This window comes from Phallusia mammillata, chromosome 4 (genome assembly GCF_965637545.1).
Source record: "Phallusia mammillata chromosome 4, kaPhaMamm4.hap1.1, whole genome shotgun sequence".
NCBI classification, from domain to species: domain Eukaryota; kingdom Metazoa; phylum Chordata; class Ascidiacea; order Phlebobranchia; family Ascidiidae; genus Phallusia; species Phallusia mammillata.
The window spans coordinates 6,561,303-6,582,239 of record NC_137255.1 but is presented as its reverse complement, the minus strand read 5'-3'; the positions used below and the strand labels follow the sequence as shown (position 1 = coordinate 6,582,239).

The 20,937-nt window shown below is 36.6% G+C and overlaps 5 protein-coding genes across 5 annotated transcripts; 3 read left to right on the top strand and 2 right to left on the bottom strand.

The window, feature by feature from the left end:
* Positions 1-45: 45 nt before the first annotated feature.
* LOC145224460 (uncharacterized) lies at positions 46-2,841 on the bottom strand. The gene is made up of 3 exons (XM_080090954.1): positions 1,921-2,841; positions 1,467-1,571; positions 46-795 (listed from the first exon to the last, which is right to left on the bottom strand). The coding sequence occupies exons 1-3, from the start codon at positions 2,109-2,111 to the stop codon at positions 561-563; spliced, it is 531 nt and encodes a 176-aa protein (XP_079947080.1). The 5' UTR covers positions 2,112-2,841; the 3' UTR covers positions 46-560.
* A 61-nt stretch (positions 2,842-2,902) lies between these two features.
* Positions 2,903-4,764, bottom strand: LOC145224461 (protein PBDC1-like). Its single transcript, XM_080090955.1, has 5 exons — positions 4,668-4,764; positions 4,456-4,515; positions 4,135-4,275; positions 3,892-4,000; positions 2,903-3,715 (listed from the first exon to the last, which is right to left on the bottom strand). Exons 1-5 carry the CDS (start codon positions 4,689-4,691, stop codon positions 3,549-3,551), a joined length of 501 nt encoding a protein of 166 aa, XP_079947081.1. The 5' UTR covers positions 4,692-4,764; the 3' UTR covers positions 2,903-3,548.
* Positions 4,765-4,796: 32 nt separating this feature from the next.
* Positions 4,797-7,421, top strand: LOC145224458 (histone-binding protein RBBP4). Its single transcript, XM_080090951.1, has 3 exons — positions 4,797-4,849; positions 5,627-6,651; positions 6,850-7,421. The coding sequence occupies exons 2-3, from the start codon at positions 5,686-5,688 to the stop codon at positions 7,183-7,185; spliced, it is 1,302 nt and encodes a 433-aa protein (XP_079947077.1). The 5' UTR covers positions 4,797-4,849; positions 5,627-5,685; the 3' UTR covers positions 7,186-7,421.
* A 758-nt stretch (positions 7,422-8,179) lies between these two features.
* Positions 8,180-10,847, top strand: LOC145224455 (protein arginine N-methyltransferase 9-like). The gene has a single exon (XM_080090944.1). The coding sequence runs from the start codon at positions 8,287-8,289 to the stop codon at positions 10,684-10,686; it is 2,400 nt and encodes a 799-aa protein (XP_079947070.1). The 5' UTR covers positions 8,180-8,286; the 3' UTR covers positions 10,687-10,847.
* Positions 10,848-10,871: 24 nt separating this feature from the next.
* Positions 10,872-15,590, top strand: LOC145224456 (CDK5 regulatory subunit-associated protein 3-like). The gene is made up of 11 exons (XM_080090945.1): positions 10,872-10,985; positions 11,514-11,693; positions 11,899-12,036; positions 12,485-12,711; positions 13,051-13,213; positions 13,573-13,755; positions 13,897-14,025; positions 14,259-14,464; positions 14,964-15,135; positions 15,198-15,305; positions 15,382-15,590. Exons 1-10 carry the CDS (start codon positions 10,884-10,886, stop codon positions 15,267-15,269), a joined length of 1,572 nt encoding a protein of 523 aa, XP_079947071.1. The 5' UTR covers positions 10,872-10,883; the 3' UTR covers positions 15,270-15,305; positions 15,382-15,590.
* Positions 15,591-20,937: the final 5,347 nt, after the last annotated feature.

Below are 20,937 nucleotides of genomic sequence, written 5' to 3'. Positions count from 1 at the left end.
TGTCAAACCATAAGTGTGTAGTGTGTACATAAACTACCACACAAACAGTTTTCCCAATATTTATTCATAGAACTAATTGACAAATATTTAATACCAGCATGTGCTTGTTACAAATCTGTAGTATAATTTACTCGAAATATCTAACATGAATGTATAGGCAGTGAAATTTCAATTGCAACTGCTCAGAAGAGACTGCATTTTTAATAAGGGGTGGTATAAACATTGTATATTGATACAGTGTGACTGTAAAACGTTAAGTTATAACAAATTAATGCACTCATGCCAAGGCAGAAATTATTCGTAGTAGTTTTGGGGTGGTTACAAAACAAATTTTGTCCAAGTTACAGAAAAATGTTTTCACTATATATATGTGAAAACAAAATAAATTCAGTGTATAACAAACGATACTCAATTTAAACTACAGTGCCCAATATTTGAGCAGCAAAATTGTGATTTATCCGCTATTCACACTTGGATAAAAAAGACTAGGCCTACGGTAATATTGACGTTGTCTTTGATGAAGTTCCAAGATTACTACAAAGATATGTGTTACAAATTGTTTAATCGTGTGAAGTTTGCCGGGATATGTTTTTCTTCTCTATCTCTGTGCGTCTTCTTATTGCTTTTTTGTTGCTGAAGTGAAACGGGTCAAGCGATGGCTGTCGTTGCTTTCCGGCGTTAATTTTCTGGAAGTTGAAGGGCTTGGTGTTGAACAGAGATGGAAGGACCATTGGCGGCAAAGTGTTTTTGGCATTTTCTGCTGGATCTTCCTCGATAATGCTTTCCTTGAAATCCCTTGATAAAGAGTTTAAGGTTGTAGTTTCTATTGATATGACGGTAGATTTGACAGTGTGGTGCGATAAAACAACAAATACCGCTACTTAAAGGTGATTTCGGAACAACAATTAAGTAGCCGTATGGCATTAAAAATCTTATGATATCACCAAAATGACTGTTTATCAATGTTTAGTATCAGTACGATACAATGTTTAACGTAGCGATGACCGTGTTTCGTTCACTTTAATATTAGTTTAAAGTACCTGGATGTAACATTCGTTTAACTTTAATGTAAGGTACTAAGGTTGAAAGATCCGAACGTTTAATACGGTTATGAACAGTAAGGCTATTTAGACCTAAAGCAAAGCTTTTCAAGACAGTGTACTGTACGGTGGCACTCTGTTCGACATCGAGAGAGTTTTTAGTGGTTCGCAAAATGCGTTTTGCCAGAGTCTCATGCGTTTCTGTTTAATGGTGAAATGCGTTTCAATTGTACGTGACTTTGCCTAAACCTTATTTTTACCAGAATCATTCGCATCGACATTAAAACTGCAAATTATTTCTTTTCACAACCTTTATGGAGTTTCTTTCAGCAATGTGTTTATGTTAGTGAGCCGCAAGCTTTAAACGTCTGATCAACATGAACTTTGAGGGATCATAAATGTCTGTTTTCTGAATTCATATCTTACTTGCTAATCAGTGGTTGGTTGTCTTCATGTTGAAAAGCGGATTCCGAAGCCGACCTCCCTTTGTCGAGGTTTGATGTGCGGCTAGTTCTTTTGCTGGAAGGGCAACTAACAATGAACAAACATATTACATATTGAAAGCCCTAAGCAGAAAATCTTAACCTTGTGTGTACTGCTCCGTTTTATGTTTAGTATAATACAGTTTGTCGCAGAGAATATTTAGTTCTAAATAGTCCCAAAAATATACAGTCAGTTCTTGTGAAGTGAAACAATGCGTTCATTTTTTGCATTATTTGTATGTTAAAATCTTCAAGATGCCTTTTATTTTTAAAATCGACTGAAAGTGTCTTCGATTAGTGCATGAACTCATTTCATGAAGATTTCATTAGGATTGTCAATGCCGTGTCCTCTAAACACGAACAATTCACGATCAATTTAATTTAGACTAATACGTTACCTTCGGAGCTTGCCTTCTGAAACATGTCTTTGCAATTTCTTTTGATTATTTTTCTTCTGTATGTTTGGAAACTTTAACTGGGCGCCTGGGTTAAAAACTGGCCAGCCCTGGTGCAATTTCGAAGTTTGAGGTTCGCACAACGATTTTTTATCAGAAGATTGTTCCTTGCTGCTGGACATAATGTTGTACATCTGCTACTGCCAACTAAATGCCAATAAGAGTCATTCACTCGTGTATCACACCTCGTAATACTTGGAAAACGCGAGACAGGCTCGTCTGTTACTCCCCTTTTTATATTAGGAAATCGGATTGAAAGGTTTATGACTAGACTGTAAGTTATGAACATTAGCTGAAGATCATATGCGCTCGCGTGGAATTTGGCCTGTTGCAAAACGCTGCGTAAACAAAAGTAAATGATGCACGTATTGTTATACGTGAGTCGTTTTTTCCAATAGAATGGTTTTTGGGCAAACCGTGCTTGGATAAACAATCTACATCCCGCTTTTTCGTTTAATGTGGCTTGGGCGAGTCAATAACTGTGTCTTTTAACGTTTAAAGTCTCTACAACCAGCCATATCCAGTGCCGGATTAACCATTAGGCAAACTAGACACGTGCCTACAGGCCAGTCAAAAATCCAGGCCACTTTGCAACAACGATCTTTGTGACAATGATTTGGCAACACTGATAATTCTATTTTTTTAGTTGGCAACCCTGATTTTCGGGCCACTTATAAAATGTGCCTACAGGCCAGCAGACCCTTAATCCAGCACTGGCCATAGCACTCAAATTCATAAAACACATTTTGGTTCAAGCTACGCATCTTGAAGTGTTAGCGGTCTGGTGAAACAGCTGTAGCAACACAGTTTCAAGAACGTATAGTGCTGATTGAAAAGAGTGTTTTAATATGACTCCTATATGCGAAGTGTGTACAACAAGGAGATGGACGTTCTGACATTTTTTTGTTTTTTTTTACGCTGCAAACATGTAGATGTTGATTTATTAGGTCAACAGTGCGCTTATCATTTTCGATTACCTCACTGCAGGGGGACTCTACAATATACAGTACTAACCACAACAAAAGCAACAAATTGCATACATAGTTTGATTCAACAAAAGTAGACCTGTACTCAGGGTTGCCATCGATTTGAAACCAAAAATAAGGACAACCGAAAAATTAAATTTTCATATGACACGAAACAAACGTTTTGAACAAATCTTTGCACTTACACATATCATTGGCAATATTTTGGTCGGAAACAAGCTGTTCCATTAACTCCTTGTTCATAGAAAGTACTTCGTGCATCTCACAACAGGTCTAGGTTTACTTTTACTTGTAGCAAGGATTTGACGTGTAATTGATGAAAATAAGGACATTTCTTAGAAATAAGGACTACGACATTTTCTAAGACATAACCCCCCAAAATAAGGACAAATCTTAGAAATAAGGACGGTATGGCAACCCTGCCTGTACTGATAAACCTATTGAGTTCTTTCAATTAAATCCAGTAAAATGCATTTTTAAAAGGCAATTTTTCCCCGATTGGAAAACAGGAACCCTAGCTCCATTTACCCTCAGTTTGGATGGTAACATTTAGCCAATCCTGTGGCTACCAAGTTTTCAACAGAGCTACTTCGCTCCAGTTATTTCTCCTGCCATGCTTTTAAGTTTTTCCATACTGGTTACTCCTGCCAACCGTCTTGCACGCCGCTCAGCCAAAGCTTTGCAATAGAGCTTCTTTGTTATTCCTTCACGGTTGCGGGCAATTTCTATGGCTAGGTATTGGATGTGCGTAGCTGTTTTTAAACAAAACAATAATTGTAATTAGACTTATGTACATTTAATATATATTTGCTAAATACTGTGTTAGTAACAAATACATGTATTTTGTTTAGTACAAGCTTGATAGTGAACAAATGCAAACAGTCAGGAAAATAAGGTAACTGAAACAACATTCATGTGTTTTACTTGCCAAAAGTGCAGTTGTTTGCATTGTAATCTTCCATGGGATTGATTCTCACTAAACAACCATAATTAAAATTTTGCATGGAATCAAACTTGTTGCAAAATGTTCTCCATTTCTAAAACAAAGTCTTGTTATGTATATGTTAACAAGTCCATTGCAAACGTTTTTAAGCGAATGCTCTTTCACATTAAAACAATTGAAAGGCCTAGACTAGATAATATGGTTTATTTGAAACATTGTTAAATGCACCTTTTTTCCTTCAGCACTTTTCATTTCATCTTCATTGATCATGTTTATGTCGAAGTCTGGAAAACTGGACCGGAATTCTTCATATATTTTATCATCTTGTTCAGATAGTGTAAGAAAATCTGGATCAACTGATGTTATTATCTGCAAACAACACACATTAGATTAAGTTAAAATTACAGCAAGTTTAAAGGTGTATAATTATAAATGCATTTGTAGTTGTGCAATGTGCACCAATAATTTTAGACAGTCAAAAGCACCATACAATCCCACAAATGGTTTATTTAAAGGATTGCAAAGATTTTGAAACAAAATCTAACATACATTGTAATGTGTGTCTGCCTCACCCATTGCTTTATAGGCCCATGCGTGTTCCACCGATTCCTGAAACAATTAAAACATGTTTTACATGATTTTGCATTTGACCAATGCCTTATAATTATAAACACCATAAACATGTTTTTTATCACAGATAATACAAGGTTTTCACGATTGCACAATATATTGTTTTGTTTGACATTTACAAAAGTACTTACGCTATTTCCGTAACTGTCTCCCATCTTATCGCAAAAGTTTTGCTTGATAAATTAAAAGACAATTGTGGATTGAAAACAACAGTCGAAAATCAACGTGTGTTTGTGAATCGATGTGAAAACAATAACGGACGTGATCAAATCCTATCAGTGAACAGATGTCACCAGATAATATGCGAAAAGATGTAAGTATGTAACTGTTTTTTTTTCAAAATGTATTTCTTATTTATGAAAGGTAATTTGGAATTGTTTAACATCTCGTTAGTAAGATTTTATTTACTCGCAAGTTGTTTTATTATCCCAAAGTAAAGCATATTTTCTTTGTGACAAACGGGAATTTAATTTTTAACTCATTGGACGAATCTGCTCCGAGAGAACGGAACCTCGCGGGAAAAGTTTTTGGTTCGGGTAAAAGATCAATTGAAGAGTTTGAAAATGTCCTTAAAGTTTTGGCGTTGTAGTGTTTGTTGGCAGTTAGATTATTTTTCCAGAAACGTTTCTTATGATTCAACATAAGTTTTGCTTACGTTTATTTTAACATGTTAATTGCTCTTCATTGTGTTAAAAGATCAATAGACAATAGTAGCCCCCTTAGTCATTCACTAAACAAAAAACGAGTATGTTACTGTTTTTTTACCACTGTTTTCAGGATTTGTTGTTTATTTCTATATGTTAATAACTATTGGACACTTTTTTACTAATTTTATATAACAAAACAGTATATGACATAATTTGAATAAAAAAGAAGCATAAGATGCTGTTCAAATTGTATTAAATGTACATATTTTGCCATTTGAAGTAATTAGGTTCTCATCAACAGAATTCACCCTTTCTACTTGCATTTTTAAGGACTGAGGAGCGTTTTTTTTTATGATACATAAAAGAAGTTCTGCTAAAATCTAGTAACCTTTTTATCTTAAAATACAATATTAAACTGATGTGCTATATTCTTTTTCCTTTAGGTTCCATCTGATTTTCGTTGTAGTTTTGGGTTTGTTAAAAAATATCTTTGCATCAAAATATGGGTGAAAAAGATGGAAACTATGATGATGCAGTGGAAGAAAGGGTCATCAATGAAGAATACAAAATATGGAAGAAAAACACACCATTTTTATATGATCTAGTGATGACTCATGCCTTGGAGTGGCCAAGTTTAACCTGTCAATGGCTTCCAGATGTCACCAAGCCAGAAGGCAAAGATTACACAGTCCATCGTTTAATTCTGGGAACACACACCTCTGATGAACAGAATCACATGATTATAGCAAGTGTGCAGTTACCAACTGATGATGCCCAGTTTGATGCTTCTCATTATGATAGTGAGCGTGGAGAATTTGGTGGCTTTGGCTCTGTAAGTGGAAAAATTGAAATCGAGATAAAAATAAATCATGAAGGAGAAGTTAATCGTGCAAGATTCATGCCTCAAAATCCTTGCATCATCGGCACCAAAACTCCATCTAGTGATGTTCTTGTATTTGATTATACCAAGCACCCAAGCAAACCTGACCCAAACGGTGAATGCTGTCCAGATCTAAGGCTCTGCGGTCATCAAAAGGAAGGCTATGGCTTATCGTGGAATCCCAATCTTAGTGGCCATTTATTGAGTGCCTCTGATGATCACACAATTTGCCTTTGGGATGTTGGCGGTAAACCAAGGGAGGGACGAATCTTAGATGCTCGAAATGTGTATACTGGCCACACAGCGGTTGTTGAAGATGTCTCTTGGCATCTGTTACATGAGAGTCTGTTTGGCTCTGTAGCTGATGACCAAAAGTTAATGATTTGGGATACCAGATCTAACGTTTGCACCAAGCCCAGCCACACAGTTGATGCCCATACTGCTGAAGTCAATTGCTTGTCATTTAATCCATACAGTGAATTCATTTTGGCAACTGGGTCAGCTGACAAAACCGTAGCCTTGTGGGATTTGAGAAACCTAAAGCTGAAATTGCATTCATTTGAGTCACATAAGGATGAGATTTTCCAGGTATCACCCATAACATAATCTAACACTGTCAGGCAAACTTAGTTTTCATGTCAATTTGTTTTGTTTTTCTGTACATGTATATACATATCTGTTGGAAAAAACATCATTAATTTTGCTTTGTTAAAGTATGTTGATAGGAATGATTACATAATTAGCTTCAATATGACAAGTGAATCCTTATCCAAACTTTTCTTTCAGGTTCAATGGTCTCCACACAATGAAACAATTTTAGCCTCAAGTGGAACTGATCGTCGCTTGAATGTTTGGGATCTGAGCAAAATCGGAGAAGAACAGAGTGCAGAAGATGCTGAAGATGGTCCTCCCGAACTGCTCTTTGTCCATGGTGGTCACACAGCCAAGATATCTGACTTTTCCTGGAATCCAAATGAGCCATGGGTGGCTTGTTCAGTTTCAGAAGACAACATCATGCAAGTGTGGCAAATGGCAGAGAACATTTATAATGATGAAGAGCCAGAACCAGGAAGTTCCACTACTCCTGCTGCAGAGCTAGAGCAGAATGCCTCTTGTACATAAACAGAGCCTTCTTGTTGTCAAAGATTATGTGAGAATCTACAGTTGTGGTTCCATTGGGTATTCAGTACCTTACAACTTGTATATACATTGATGTTGAAACAATGCCTTTCCCTATGTCATGTTTTTTGAAACGTTTTCCTGCATAACATAGTTTCAAACTGCCGGTAGTCACCCTTGTGACCCAGTGATCTTTTTCTACATATTGTGTTTCGTAATAAACAAGCATAGGAAAGTCATGCCCATAGCACAAGACCATTAAGGCAGGTGCAACAGAAAGCATTGTAGGAGAAAATTAACTTAATGTTAGGGAAATAGTGTATTGAAATGATACCTTTTTGTCTAAATTGGGTTTAATCAATGAAAGTTGTAACATACTCAGTCAAAAAATGATTCCATAGACTTCTATAACTTAATAAAACAAACAAATTTACTTACTAAAACAGAAGCATGGAAAGTTATATAAATTGACAGAAATCAGGAGACAGGAAGAAAAATCAACACATTGCTGAAGTAACATCTAAACATTTTAAGTATTTTTATGACCCCGTACGAGGAGATAGATTAATATTGTTTGGCCTGTAATATAAAATGTAAACAGGAATATGTTTTTAAAGACGTCACAGATGATCAACAGCGTGTGCATAGTTATCGTGACGCATGACTGAGTTTTATGTCAAGCATATTGCGTTACGTATTTTTCTTGCAAACGGATGTTGTATTGTTGGGTATTCAGAGGTAAAGGTTCTTAACTTTGCTTTAAATTTAGGATTTTCGGCGGCCGTAAGTCTATAACAAACTTAGTGCGTTTGGTCATTGATGTTATTTGTTTGTTGCATTTTAGCTAAGTGGGAAAATGACTCGTTAGACATTTCTGGCGTGCCTCATTTATTTGTTTTGCCGCTGCCCGCTATAAACCGAATTGCTTGTAAAAAAGTGTTATTTCTCAACTTTTACTAACTAGGTATTAATTCTGAGTGTATGTGATGCATTTTGATGCAAATGGAGTCAAGGCTTAATATTGTACGTTCTTGGTAAGGTTTTGACAGGTGCTTTAAAAAATGGTGATTTAAATTTAACGCTTGTATTGTTACTGTAAAAAATATGGAACAGGCACTTAACCTGTATCTAAGTGAAGCACAGCTAAATTTGAACAATCAGAACTATGGCAAGGCATATGCATTTTTCCTGCTTGTGCTAAAACTAAATCCTAACATTAAGCCTCAAATTAAAGAAGACTTTAGTCAAGCGTGGAAGATGTGGTGTCAAGAACTCTATCAACTAAACCGGCCTAATGACTTGTTCTCTCTATATGAGCAAGGCTGTGAGGCCTATATGGAATCAGAAGCACTGCATTTATATATGGGCTGTTGTCTACATCAAATGAACATGAAATTTGAAGCAGCAGGCATGTTTCGAAGAGCTTTACTCATCAATAAAGATTCTCATGAAGCATTTGTAAACTTGGAAAATGCCTGCCGAGGTCTTGTTGATAGTTGGCATTTCGCCATGCTAAATGATACAAAACGAAACAAGATATTTAACAATGCCATCAGGGTCACTTTGGAATCAATGGACTGGGATGACTGTATACTAGATATTGGTTCAGGAACTGGCCTTTTAGGAATGTTCGCTGTCAAAAATGGTGCTGCCAAAGTTCACTGTTGTGAAATTTCAGAGGTTATGCATAGTGTTGCAGAGGAATGCATTGAAGTGAATGACCTTGATGAGCAGATTGTGGCAATTCATGCAGACTCTGCAAAACTATCTGTAGGCTCTGATACAGAAACACAGATACCTGAAAGAGCTGCACTTGTGATTTCTGAAATTGTAGATGCTGGGTTACTGGGAGAAGGCATAGTTGATGCATTGGACCATGCATGGAAAAATCTTTTGCTACCTTCAAGAAATGGTGGAACTGTTCTTCCACATTCTGCAACTGTTTATTGTGCCTTGGTGGAAAGTGAAGCAATTTTCAAGAAGCATACTGTAGTCAGTGCACAGTGCCTTAAAAATATTTTAGTGACAAGCGGTGTTGGGCATGATGTTGGAAAAAGTAAATGTGACATGGATATAGAACAGAATTTACCATTCCTAAAAACAACATGCGACATAGAGCCTTACACTTCCGAACGCCTAAAGAACATACCACACAAAATGCTATCAGAGCCAAGCAAACTGTTTGATATAAATTTTACTGACCCAGCAATGTTACACAGAATTGCGAGTGGTCAGCATATGCCTATATCAGTTGATTTTCATAATCTATGTGATGGTAATGTGGATGGCATAGTTCTTTGGTTTCGCTTATATTTAGATGCTGACCATAAACATGTAATTAACACTGAATGTGGCTCTAATTTTTGTTGGGATCAAGCAGTGTATCCAGTACGGTCATATGCAGTAGCATCAAATGATGAAAAGTCTAAAGTAGTAATAGAGAATCGACTTTCAATACAAGCGAGTGATATTTTACGTGCACACTTCTCTGTACATGTCGACAGATTTCAACTGGAAAGCATTGACAAATTAAGTTTTGAAATGCAGTGTTCAAAAACATACCCCCAAATCTTGTCTGCGATGCTCACAAAAGAAACAGAAATCACAGAAGATTTTTTGCATGTTGTCATACCTGAAGTACAAGTGTCAAGATGCAATGATACTGGTTACAGTGATTTGTATGTAAAAGCAGTTTGTCAACATGTTGCCTCTAATCATCTGCCTGTTCTTGATGTCTCGAATGGGCTGGATTGTATGTCTCTTAAAATCTGCACATCTTTGCCTGATACAGTACAAGTAACGAAACACTGCCAAACAGCTAAGATCCGAGAATCATATGAACAAATTGCTAACAAAAACAATATTAACAACATAGCGTTTTCGGATGCAGATACAGTGGTTAGCAGGACACCAAAATTTGATATGATATTATCAGACATTATTGAACCAAGTGGCCTTATTAGTCCAAATGCATTGAGCATGATTGCAGAATCAAAAGCTTTTCTAAAATCTGGTGGTATTATTGTGCCAAACAAAGTCTCTGTTCAAGTACAATGCATAAATTCCTCAGACTTGCTAAACAAGTGCATGGTGACTTCCGACAAAAACACCTTAGATTTGAAAATCGCTCAGTCTATCAATCATTTTCGTGTATCAGTTCATAGCGATTTAAATATGCATTCCTTGGACTACACTAGCTTATCAAACTCTGCCAATGGTTTAATATTTACACTAAACTCAGACGACAACCTTCAAGATCAAAACCATTCAGTTGTGTGTAAAATCGTTACAACTGGCACTGTGCATGCAATTTTATTTTGGTTTGTAATCAATGTTATGGATGAGGATTGCATTGACACAAGTGAGCTGAACAACCATTGGCAACAGGCAGCTTATATTTTGCCTGAAACAAATCAAATAGCAGTACAACAGGGTGATGAGGTTGTAATTTCCACAACATGCCACAATGATATGTTACTTTTTTCTATATCCAAGTTTGGTTAGAAAGTTTGAACCTCCGCTATTTGTTTTTCGCATAAAGTTCTTGGTGAAAAAAGCGATCACCCAAAAAATGATTACAACCAGTTTTGTAACAATGTTTGTTTCACTGCCAATTTATTTGCTTACCTTTTCTAATCTTACAATCATTTTTACATGTTTTGTAGGATCATAGTTTTAGGTTAACAATTCTCGGTCACAGTATGGCTGATAGTGAAATACCTATAGATATCCAATGCAATAAACTTGTTGATTGGCTGATCGACAGAAGACACTGCAACATCAAATGGCAAACTGCAGCAGAGGTACAAATGCATACATAAACAGCGTGTTTTATTTTGTTATCAATGTAAATTTAAAGTTGTAACAGACATGCTTGTACTAAAGGTTGTTTCTCAACCCTGAGTTAAAGGTTGTTTTCTCAACTCAACCCCCATAGACTCGATTGGAACCAACAGTGGATGTTGGTCCCTTTCCACATGAACACAAACAAAATATATTAAACTCTATACTCTGATTGTGACTTTATTGTATTTATCTTGGCTCCCTGAGCATAAAACTTAAAAGCATTGCTTCAACCCAGAGAAACCTTATGGGTTGAACTGAATTTAAGTCACAAAATTATTTACTTGCATACAGTAAAACTGGCTTGTCAGGCTGACAGCAGACTCACTGTCAGAATAACCCACTAAGATATTGCCTACATTTAGCATAGAATTAAACAAACATGCTCGTTGAGTTCTTTAATAGTCATGTTGCGTTAAATTTAGTTTGAGTCATAATAAAAATGGGAAACAAGCTCAAACTTAAGTATATGTTTATTTGTACAACAGGTTGTCAAAAGCAAGATTGCTGATGCACTGAAAGACATGCCCAACACAAAAGAAATGAGGCAGTTACTTGAGGGATCATGCTTCCATTACTTTAAATGTGTTAAAATTGTTGAAGTGCTCAAAGACACTGAAAAGGACTCCAAGAATATCTTTGGAAGATACTCATCTCAAAGAATGAAAGTAAAATATTGAATGTCTACTGTTGTGCAAAACATGTGACATTGTGGCGAAATGTTTGTTTACTATTTATTTTTTGATTTATTTGATATGTTTAAAATCTAATAATAGGCTACAAATGGGTAGAAACTTTTCATTACTTGCTACAGAAACTTTTTTTTATTTAACTGAGTTGAGTTTATGAGTAAAAGCTTTTTACCTGCTTCAGGATTGGCAAGAGATTATAAAGCTGTATGAAAAAGAAAACCTTCATATCGCTGAACTCTCAAGTCGATTGTTGAGAAATTTGAACTATGAAATTCCTGCTGTAAAGAAACAGAAAACAAAATGTGACCAAGTTAGAGAGGTAAAAAGATGGATTATCAGTGATTAAATGTTGTTAGTTAAGTATTTTTATTAGGATTTCAATTCAGAATATTTTATAATGCCACAAAGCATAACGCAAGGAAACAAAATACTTTATATAAGTTGTGCATGCAACAGTTTTTAAATAGTAAGTAATTTGTATTAAATAGTAACAAACTTTGAAACACTATACATGGATCTGTTCATAAGTTTAATAATACTACGACCCAAATAGAAGTAAAAGTAACATGCTTTATTGTTTGCAAAGCATGTCACTTTTTACGTCTTTTTCGATGATTATATTCGTCTTCAAACTAATTGTATTTATTACTAAAGAATTATAGTTTTACTGTGGTAAGATAACAGACCTTTTCGATCGACATCATTGGTGGAATAAAGGTTAACTGTGTTGTAGCTACACCACCAATATAAGTTACAAACTATTGTAGGAATGCAAGAAGAAAATACAGGATTGTGACCGAAACACAAATGAGGCCAAACGACATTACATAGAAGAGTGCAAAAAAGTTGGAATTGCTGGCACCAATGTGCGACGAGAACTTCTTGATCTTGTGAAAGATCTTCCACAAGAACTGAATGCTATTGCTGAACAATGTAAAGGCCTCCTTCCTGTTTTAGAATATTACATCGCTTTTGTGGAGTTCTCACTGGGAAAGTATGAAACAATTTTTGTTGAATGTGTATGGCTGTGGTCAAAGCAGCTAGTGCCACTCTTTATTTAGAGGAAGGCTTGCAATAAATAGGTTGCGCTAGAGAACAAATAGGCCATTAGGAGGCACTGGAACATAGGCAATTTAGTGAATGTTTCCTGAAATACTGACTGTTTCTAATGTGATTTTGTTTTAATTTTTTGATCAATTTGAAAACCAACAAGCAGGAGTTTAAATATCAAAATACACTGAAGTGGTTTAAACATATTTATTTTACATGAGTTAGTGCAAAATTTTGGAGGTCTTCGCCCCGCAGGCAATTAAAAAAAATTTTTTTTGCTCAGTGACAGTTTTTCATCTACAATATCTCCATTGATTCGGCATTTGATTAAACACGGAAACACAACAGTGTACCAATGGAAAACTGGATTTGTACCGGATAAAGTGATCAGAAGAGACTCAATAAAAGCAGAGGAAGATGAGACTGATGTAGCAGAAGAGGGAGAGGTAAATTAGTCAAAGTGAAAAATTTGTCAAAAATCTTTTTTGTAAGTTTTACTTAGTTATGTTTTTGTTACAAATTATTCCATCTCAAATCTTAAAATCAGGACAAAAAAAGGGATTTTTTTTGCCAAGCAGTTTTATTTCTTAACCTCAGTTTGCATTTTGTTATTTCTTAATTATTTTTCATGTTCATTAGCATTAAAATTTTGAAAGTTAGTTTAACAATACCCATATTAAAGATGGAAAAAATCATCTCAAAATACATACTTCTCATTTTGAATGTTAGTGCTATTACAGACAATAGGATTTGTACTTGAAAATGTGTAAAAAACATTAATGTTTGTGTGTGTGTATTCTTTTAGATTGATTGGGGAAATGTAATTGACATGCCACAAACTGATAATGATGTCATTGATTTTGGCATTGAGGATGAAAATGTAGAAATAGTTGTTGAAAATTCTGGTGAGGGTATGAACGGAAACTCAGAAGATAATGGATTTGAGATTGTGACGCAAGATAATATGCGTAACTGGGACATAGAAGAGGTAAACAATTTGGCAAAACATTAGACTTTGTTATCAATTTTAGTTGCAAAGTCATGCAACATGTTTGATCTGAAACATTTAGCTTGTTCAGCAAAGTATTGCCTGATATATTAATAAATACAAATATATTATTTTTTGTAGGTAAGTGTTACTGAAGTCCCGAATGGAAGCAAGTTGTCAACAACAGAAAGATTAGCAGAAGGTGATGATGCTTTGAATATTATGGAGTACGCTGCTACTAGGACCCAGCTAACTAATGAACTAATGGAGGTATGTTCCTACTAGGACCCAGCTAACTAATGAACTAATGGAGGTATGTTCCTACTAGGACCCAGCTAACTAATGAACTAATGGAGGTATGTTCCAAACAATAATTGTAAAATGTTGCAAATATAAACATGTTTGACTTATAGTATGGCATACCCGGGAAAAATTTAAAGTCGGCGCCTATGATACTGGGGCTTAGTATCTATTTTTACAACAACCAGTTTTTTTACATTTAGTTGACAGGATTTTTAAGCCAGCGTTTGACTGAAACCAAAGGTGATTCTGATCTTCTATCAATCAACCAGTTTCAATCTGCACCACCAATCCTCCAACTAACCTCTGTTAACGAATTGGAAAGTATGCTGGCCAGTGTCACAGATATTTATAATCAACTCAATACCACAAAAATGTCCCATCTATGTCGGATATTGGATTCACCAAGGTAAGAGATGTTTTACATAAAATGTAGATGTTCATGTTTTGTTCGCACAAATAAACAAGTAGTTAACTGTTGTTCAAAACATGATCTTAAGGTTTCATCTAAATCAGGGGTGCACAACCTGCAGTCACAAATACAAAGCTTTGTGGCCGTGCAATGTTTAATAAACTACAAATCCTGGCAAATGGACAATGAAAACAAATATTTTGCTGTGTGTATAAGCTTAACGACATTGTCATACACAGATATTTGTGACTGCAGGTTGTGCACCCCTGATTTAGATAAAATCAGGATAAAAAAAGATATTATTAAGAGTCGGAGTCTGATTTTGCGCTATTTATCAGGAGCCGGAGTGAAGTCGGAGTCAATTTTGTCGAACCCGGATTGGAGTCGGAGTCTAAAAAATCAGACTCTGTACACCTCTGGTCCAAACTTTAGTTGATGACTTGAACTACAAGCTGTATATAAAGTGAACAAAAAACCTAATGCTGTTTGTTTGCAGATTTGTGGATCGCTTAACTGAGACGCTTGCTCGTCACCAACAGCTCACGAAGAAATATGAAGCTCAGATAAGATCATATGAGCAGAGAATACGAGATGTGGACGCTGAACAATCTTCGCTTCATCCAAAGCTTGAGCTTCTTACTCGAGAAACAAAGGAGTGGCAGAAATTGGTAAGGTTGATTTAGAAACGTTCCAGGTTAGCAAATATCTTCGGTTTTGTTGACTTTTGCAGATTGAAAAAGAAATATCAGAACGCTACAGGAATCGACCAGTTCACTTAATGGGAACAATTAATATGTTGTAAACCCTAAAAACTAGTTTGCACTTACAGTCTACCGCTGTAAGTACAAAAAACTTGTTTATGCAAAAAAACAAGCCTACCAGTTTAAAAAACTTCTTATGTAATACATTTGCAGTGGCCTTGCTGACGAAATTGGCGAAGGTTTTCAAATATTTCTCTCAGTTCGCCAAAAGTTTGCCTTTTTGTGTGGCGTTATTTGGGAGAAGGATCTGACGAAATATGGTGTTGGGATGATGCGTGTGGAACTCCGTTGGTTTTTTTTTGTACAGTTCGGATATTGTTGTGCAATACAAATTCAGCTATAAAACAATGGACGTTTTCAAAGTGTTTGATATGTAGGTTATTGTTACAGAGTTGTAAGTCGGGCCGGGTTCGGGCTTGGGTTTCTTCAAAAAAAACGAGCTTAAATCAGGCATGACTTAACACTCTGTGTCATTATTTCTTTGAATAAACGTAAGTAGCTAGTTGTTGGTTCTTACCTAATGTCAAACAGCCCTAAACCGCCTTGTTTAAGTCCAATTGTTTATTGTGTTTGTTGTCTTGATCTTTCCTGAGGCAGTGTATAGGCCTGTCAATTAAACTTTCGGGCCTAAACGGGCTCCTCAAAAACGTTTCGGGCTTGTATTTTGGGGTTCGGGCTCCAATTTTCAAGCCCATTAACAACTCTGTATTGTTATATCCAAAAGCAAAAGGTTTTTGCATGTGTCAAGGACAGCAATGCAGTTGGGCAAACTACAAACTTCTCGAGTATTTTTCCTCTAGGTCAGGGGTTCTTAACCAGGGGTACATGTAGGCCTACCCCTTGGGGGTACGAAGCACCAAAGTAGGGGGTACGACAGTCAATGTGAAATTATACATTATTTAGGCATATTTGTGAAGAATGCGTAACAAGTTACTTTGTTATGTGTAGTTGATTTTAATTGCCTGATTGTTGGTGTTCTGTAAATTTTGTTGAACTTACAAGACTGTTTTAATGCATGCATTCAACATGTAAGTTATAAATACACTGAGATTAATTCCCATTATTGTTTGCTTCTGTCGGCCATTGTAGAGAGGGGGTACGAGAAAATATCATGAAAGCTCAAGGGGTACAAGCGCTAAAAAGGTTAAGAAACACTGCTCTAGGTGGAGCCCGCGGGCCATGAAATATGACAGTATTTTATTTGCCTGGAAACAAAAAAATGTTTATACCAGGTAAATATATCACCCGACGTGTTATTTTTTCCTTACAGGTGATATTTGTGTGGTTTAAAAAAAGTTTTAAAAATTTGTTTTAGATATAATGCAACACAAGGATTTTTTGTACTTCACTGTAAGTTTACCTGGAGCCTAACATTTATGATCATGCGTGACGTCATTAATGATTCAGTTGATGTGGCCAAATGGATTTGCCAAAACTGACGAATAAGCAGTTTTGTTACGGACCTAATTCAGCCGATTCGGGGCAACCTGGGATCCATTATTTTCTGGCTTGTCAAACATGGCACTGCATCATGTAACTCCGTGTCTGGTGCGAGTGACGTAATTGGACCTAATAGCAGGCAACTTGACAAAACGGAACAATACAATACACGCCCTAGCCCTAATACAACAAAATTCACACCCTAGTGGAGCATCGTTTGATGGCCTTTTAAACACACGATAATATATCCATCTCATCAAACAGGCATATCACAATCATGCGAGATGCGCTTTTAATCGGCCCTTGTTTTGTTGTGTTTGCAAAACGCTCACAAAGATACCGAGCTGTTTAGGGGTGCAATGATGGCCTGGAAAAGTGTTATGTTGTTCCTGGTGTCATTGACTGTCGGTCTGCCGAATCCCGAACGCTTTTCGAGTCGTTTTGAAGATGCAGGTGTCGATATGGCATTCCCCAACGGGACAGGTTTTGTGTTAGTTATTACTGTACTGTATAAACATAACTACACGGGCCTTGGGGCTCCTAAAAAGTGACCTGTTTGGATTTGAGATCATCGCCTGCCATTCGTAAGAATAAAACTTGGAAATAAAGCAAACACATACGGCGGTTAGGAAATTGGCAGTTAAATACCCAATCATTATGATTTGAACGTTTATTACAGATATTGGCAACATCGATGGCTATGATAATTGATTGCTTGTAGAGATAAAGCCTCGCCACATCTTTGGAATAGATTGGTATATATTCATTGCGTTTAACCAGAACTTCCAAAACGCGGAAGGGGTCATATGTCGGTGCTTTTCTATTTTAACTAAAGCGACCACAAATGTTTTCCAAAAAATCTCAAATTTTGTCACTAAAAATGCAGGTGTAGGCCTATAAGCAAAATTCAGGCAGACTAACCTTTACCTTAAATAGCCTAGTTCTGTGCTTTTTAATTGATTTCTAAAATAGTTTTGTAAACAAAAATTTAGATTGATGAGTTTCGTTGAGGAGGTTGTTAATTCAAACACATGCACGAAAAATACAAAGATACTAAGTAGAAACTGCAAGCAAACAGTGCTTATTTTAGTTGCAGATGGACTTGGTTTAGGGTAGGCCTAGCCTACTGCATGTGTTGTTTTGTCAACCGAGAATAAATCCGAATTAAATTTACAAACAAAACTGAGCAATCGGTTAAGTGCCAACCGAAACGTCGGATCTTACCGAACAAATAGTTTTCACAGTGAAAACGGGTGACACAAGAAGTCAGACAGTTGATTCTACACATCCGGGACACTTGACAGCTGGTTTACGTTTTGTTAAGAGAAAATCCAACACCCAAAATGCGAGCTGATAAATTTACTTGACAACTGTTCACGTGCCTATATATGTTATTAGGTTTAAGCTCTAACTTGTGTACCGATGTCAACACTAGCGACTGTCGAAGCCTTAAAGGGGCCATTTGTGTCATTTTACATGCATTTTGTAGTGTATGCGTCTTTGCAAGCAGTTAAACGACGGTAAAATTTGACTCGTTTTTGGCCCAGTTATAAAAAAACAGAGTGGCGGTTTTTGAGAATTTGTTTCATTTATAGCCTACACAAGCTCTCTAAAAACATTTTGTAAAGTTACTTTTCAAGTCCGTGTCTAGTGTTCCCAAACTTTCACTAGTTACTCTGAATTCCGACTTTAAACGGCAGTTACGAAACTTCTTGATATAGGAGCCACGTGGTAATTCATTTACACTTGAAACAAAAATGGATATGCGCAGCTGTTAAGCTTGCAACGGTATCACTCTTTTTTAAAAGGTTCCTTATTGTAACCTTTCCTCTAGATTTCTATTGGCGCTGTTTGCATCCGCCATTTTGCTTTTAACCTACTTAACCCAATCAAAACGGCTCGCCAAACGCATGATAAACGGGCCTATATTTGTGCATGTACGACAGGGTCGAGGCACTAACAACAACAAGAATCGCACAAAGACAACATTATTCCGTCCGGTAAGTGCCGCTAGCTTGTCACAACCGACACTTAGCACTGCGAACTACATTAAACACCCGTTACAACAAGTGCCTGGCCCTCGGCGGGGGGAGGGGTGGCTTCGTCCCCGGCAAAACCTACACAGGACTTGGCTCAACGCGAGGAAGTTTTCTTTGCCTCCTTAAGTGCGCTTACACACTAGTAGGAATTGTCTTAGCTTGTGTACACGAACATAACTATGAAATATATAGAGCGACACTTTAAGAGCAGGTTTCGAGCACTAAGGCCATTGTGTCGCTGTCGTAACACGATCGGTGCGTGAACATGTTTTTCGGAATTTTATCGCAATTTTTGCTGTTTTCCCACACTGTGTATAATCGCTGGAATGCCAACTCTAAACCGTTTACACCGGTCAACGGACGAAACGCAGTAAACTTTGCCAAGAACAGAAAATTTTCCCGTATTTACAAACTGTTGCACAGATTCCCAACGCAAAAGAGTTACTTTTTCGATCATCCTAATTACGTTTTTGTATTGACATTGCAAGAGTTTAAAAAATATTAGTGAAAGGCACAACAACATTCTAACGTGCATTTGTGGTGGTGATTCCGAACTAATCATAATTTCAAACCAAAAACAACTTCGAACAGAAGTGGTGAGGCATGGCTTTTCAGCCTATTACTCCCAACAAACTGGAGTGCCGTTAGATGGCTACACTAACCAACACGGTCTATGTCTTGTCATTACGTGCACTGATTAGTCATAAGACCAGTGTGCACTGTTTGCAGCTTATTTACACAAAACGATTTTTACACACACTTAATTGTAATTGTAGTTTGAAGTTGGGTAAATTTTTCCCAACCCGCGGTTTTTGAAAAAATGCGATGAAGTACCAATAAAATTTCTTCTAAATGTTCACGATCAGAGATATTAGTGGTTTGAACCTCAATCCAACTATTTCTAAATATTCACCGAAATGTTGTTAGTAAATTGATTGTGGGAATCATTCCCTATTCTTTTGCCATGCTTATGCAAGCATCTTGAGTGTCTAAAAACCAAAACAAAAGGATTAAAACTGGACATAGCAGATAGTTTTATCTCAAACACGACCATCGTGTCATTTTAGCCTGGAAACAGACGTGATAAATGTTGTGACAGTAAAACACATTGCGGATTAACCCCAACAGGGTACCACCATGACTGTTATCAAACTCCGTTTTTTCGCCAAAAATGAATTCCCAGTGCCAAGTAATCCCTCGTATTTTTTTACTCTGCATCAACAGGTGAAATAAAAATGGCGGACCCTCGGGAAATTTGGCAAAAAAGTCCTGTGAAGTGTGGCTGCCCTGTCAGACGCGCGTCACATCATTGGAAGACTACTCGAGACCTGTTGAGTGCTTATTACTTGGCGATTTGTTACTTCAGTTGATTGCTCACACCTGAGTACACGTTACATAATGAAGTGCTTGTTACTTTAGCAGTGAGATAGGGTGGGCATTGCTACATTTTCTTCAATGTGGAAATTGCGAGCTCATAGTTTTTGCGTTTAACGTTGTTTAAAAGTCTAATTTGAAACTATACAGTGAGGGCGAATTTTTTGACATAAATTATAATTGATAATTATCAGTTTCGATTTTTTAGTTTGGAGGTTAGTGTTTCTCTTTAGGTTAGGCTATGTGACAAAAATCATTAACAGACGCTTTGGGCCAGTGGTCCTCGTACCACCGGACGATTTTTCTATCGCTGATTCCTACCTAAACCCTGTGAATAGGTAGACCCAAGAGATATGCCCATTTTTTACCAGACCCCAATATTTCTGAAACCAGCAAAGTTATATCAATTCAAAGAAATGTCTAAAGAACTCGCCACTAAGAAAGGGCTGTTCGGTTGGGTCAGTTGAGTTACAACTTTGGATCTAACTTAAATTGAGTATGACAGAAAGTTAATCGCGTACCACATTAAATGCTCCGACGTACCACAAGCAGGCTGAGAACCACTGATTCAGACAGAAATAACATTGTTGTGAAACAGTTTGTTTATGATTTAGTTTTTTTGTTAAGACTGCAGTTTTTTTTGTTGCTAAGGTTTTGAGTTGTTTTTAAAGTTTAGCGAAAATATCCACCCTCAGCTATTTAGTCGATTTAAAAGGCAACAAGGAACGTGTGTTCTGCTTTTGCTTCTTATAATGGATGTACGTTTTTCCTTTTCTATGTAAAATTAAAAAAAATACTTACATGAGATATAACTTGCTAAAGCTATAACTAATATTTTTGTGTCGTTTTACATTCG

What these genes read in the sequence shown, in the direction of transcription:
- LOC145224461 (XM_080090955.1), bottom strand. Translation starts at nt 4,691, where the DNA reads ATGGGAGACAGTTACGGAAATAGC. An exon ending in GAGACAGTTACGGAAATAGC is followed by an intron (nt 4,516 to 4,667) that starts GTAAGTACTTTT and finishes TAATTGTTTCAG; the next exon opens with GAATCGGTGGAACACGCATG. An exon ending in AGGCAGACACACATTACAAT is followed by an intron (nt 4,276 to 4,455) that starts GTATGTTAGATT and finishes TGTTGTTTGCAG; the next exon opens with ATAATAACATCAGTTGATCC.
- LOC145224460 (XM_080090954.1), bottom strand. Translation starts at nt 2,111, where the DNA reads ATGTACAACATTATGTCCAGCAGCAAGGAACAATCTTCTGATAAAAAA. An exon ending in TCAGAAGGCAAGCTCCGAAG is followed by an intron (nt 1,572 to 1,920) that starts GTAACGTATTAG and finishes GTTCATTGTTAG; the next exon opens with TTGCCCTTCCAGCAAAAGAA. An exon ending in AACCAACCACTGATTAGCAA is followed by an intron (nt 796 to 1,466) that starts GTAAGATATGAA and finishes CTCTTTATCAAG; the next exon opens with GGATTTCAAGGAAAGCATTA.
- LOC145224456 (XM_080090945.1), top strand. Translation starts at nt 10,884, where the DNA reads ATGGCTGATAGTGAAATACCTATAGATATCCAATGCAATAAACTTGTT. An exon ending in AATGGCAAACTGCAGCAGAG is followed by an intron (nt 10,986 to 11,513) that starts GTACAAATGCAT and finishes TTTGTACAACAG; the next exon opens with GTTGTCAAAAGCAAGATTGC. An exon ending in GTGGAGTTCTCACTGGGAAA is followed by an intron (nt 12,712 to 13,050) that starts GTATGAAACAAT and finishes TTTTTTGCTCAG; the next exon opens with TGACAGTTTTTCATCTACAA.
- LOC145224455 (XM_080090944.1), top strand. Translation starts at nt 8,287, where the DNA reads ATGGAACAGGCACTTAACCTGTATCTAAGTGAAGCACAGCTAAATTTG.
- LOC145224458 (XM_080090951.1), top strand. Translation starts at nt 5,686, where the DNA reads ATGGGTGAAAAAGATGGAAACTATGATGATGCAGTGGAAGAAAGGGTC. An exon ending in ATAAGGATGAGATTTTCCAG is followed by an intron (nt 6,652 to 6,849) that starts GTATCACCCATA and finishes CTTTTCTTTCAG; the next exon opens with GTTCAATGGTCTCCACACAA.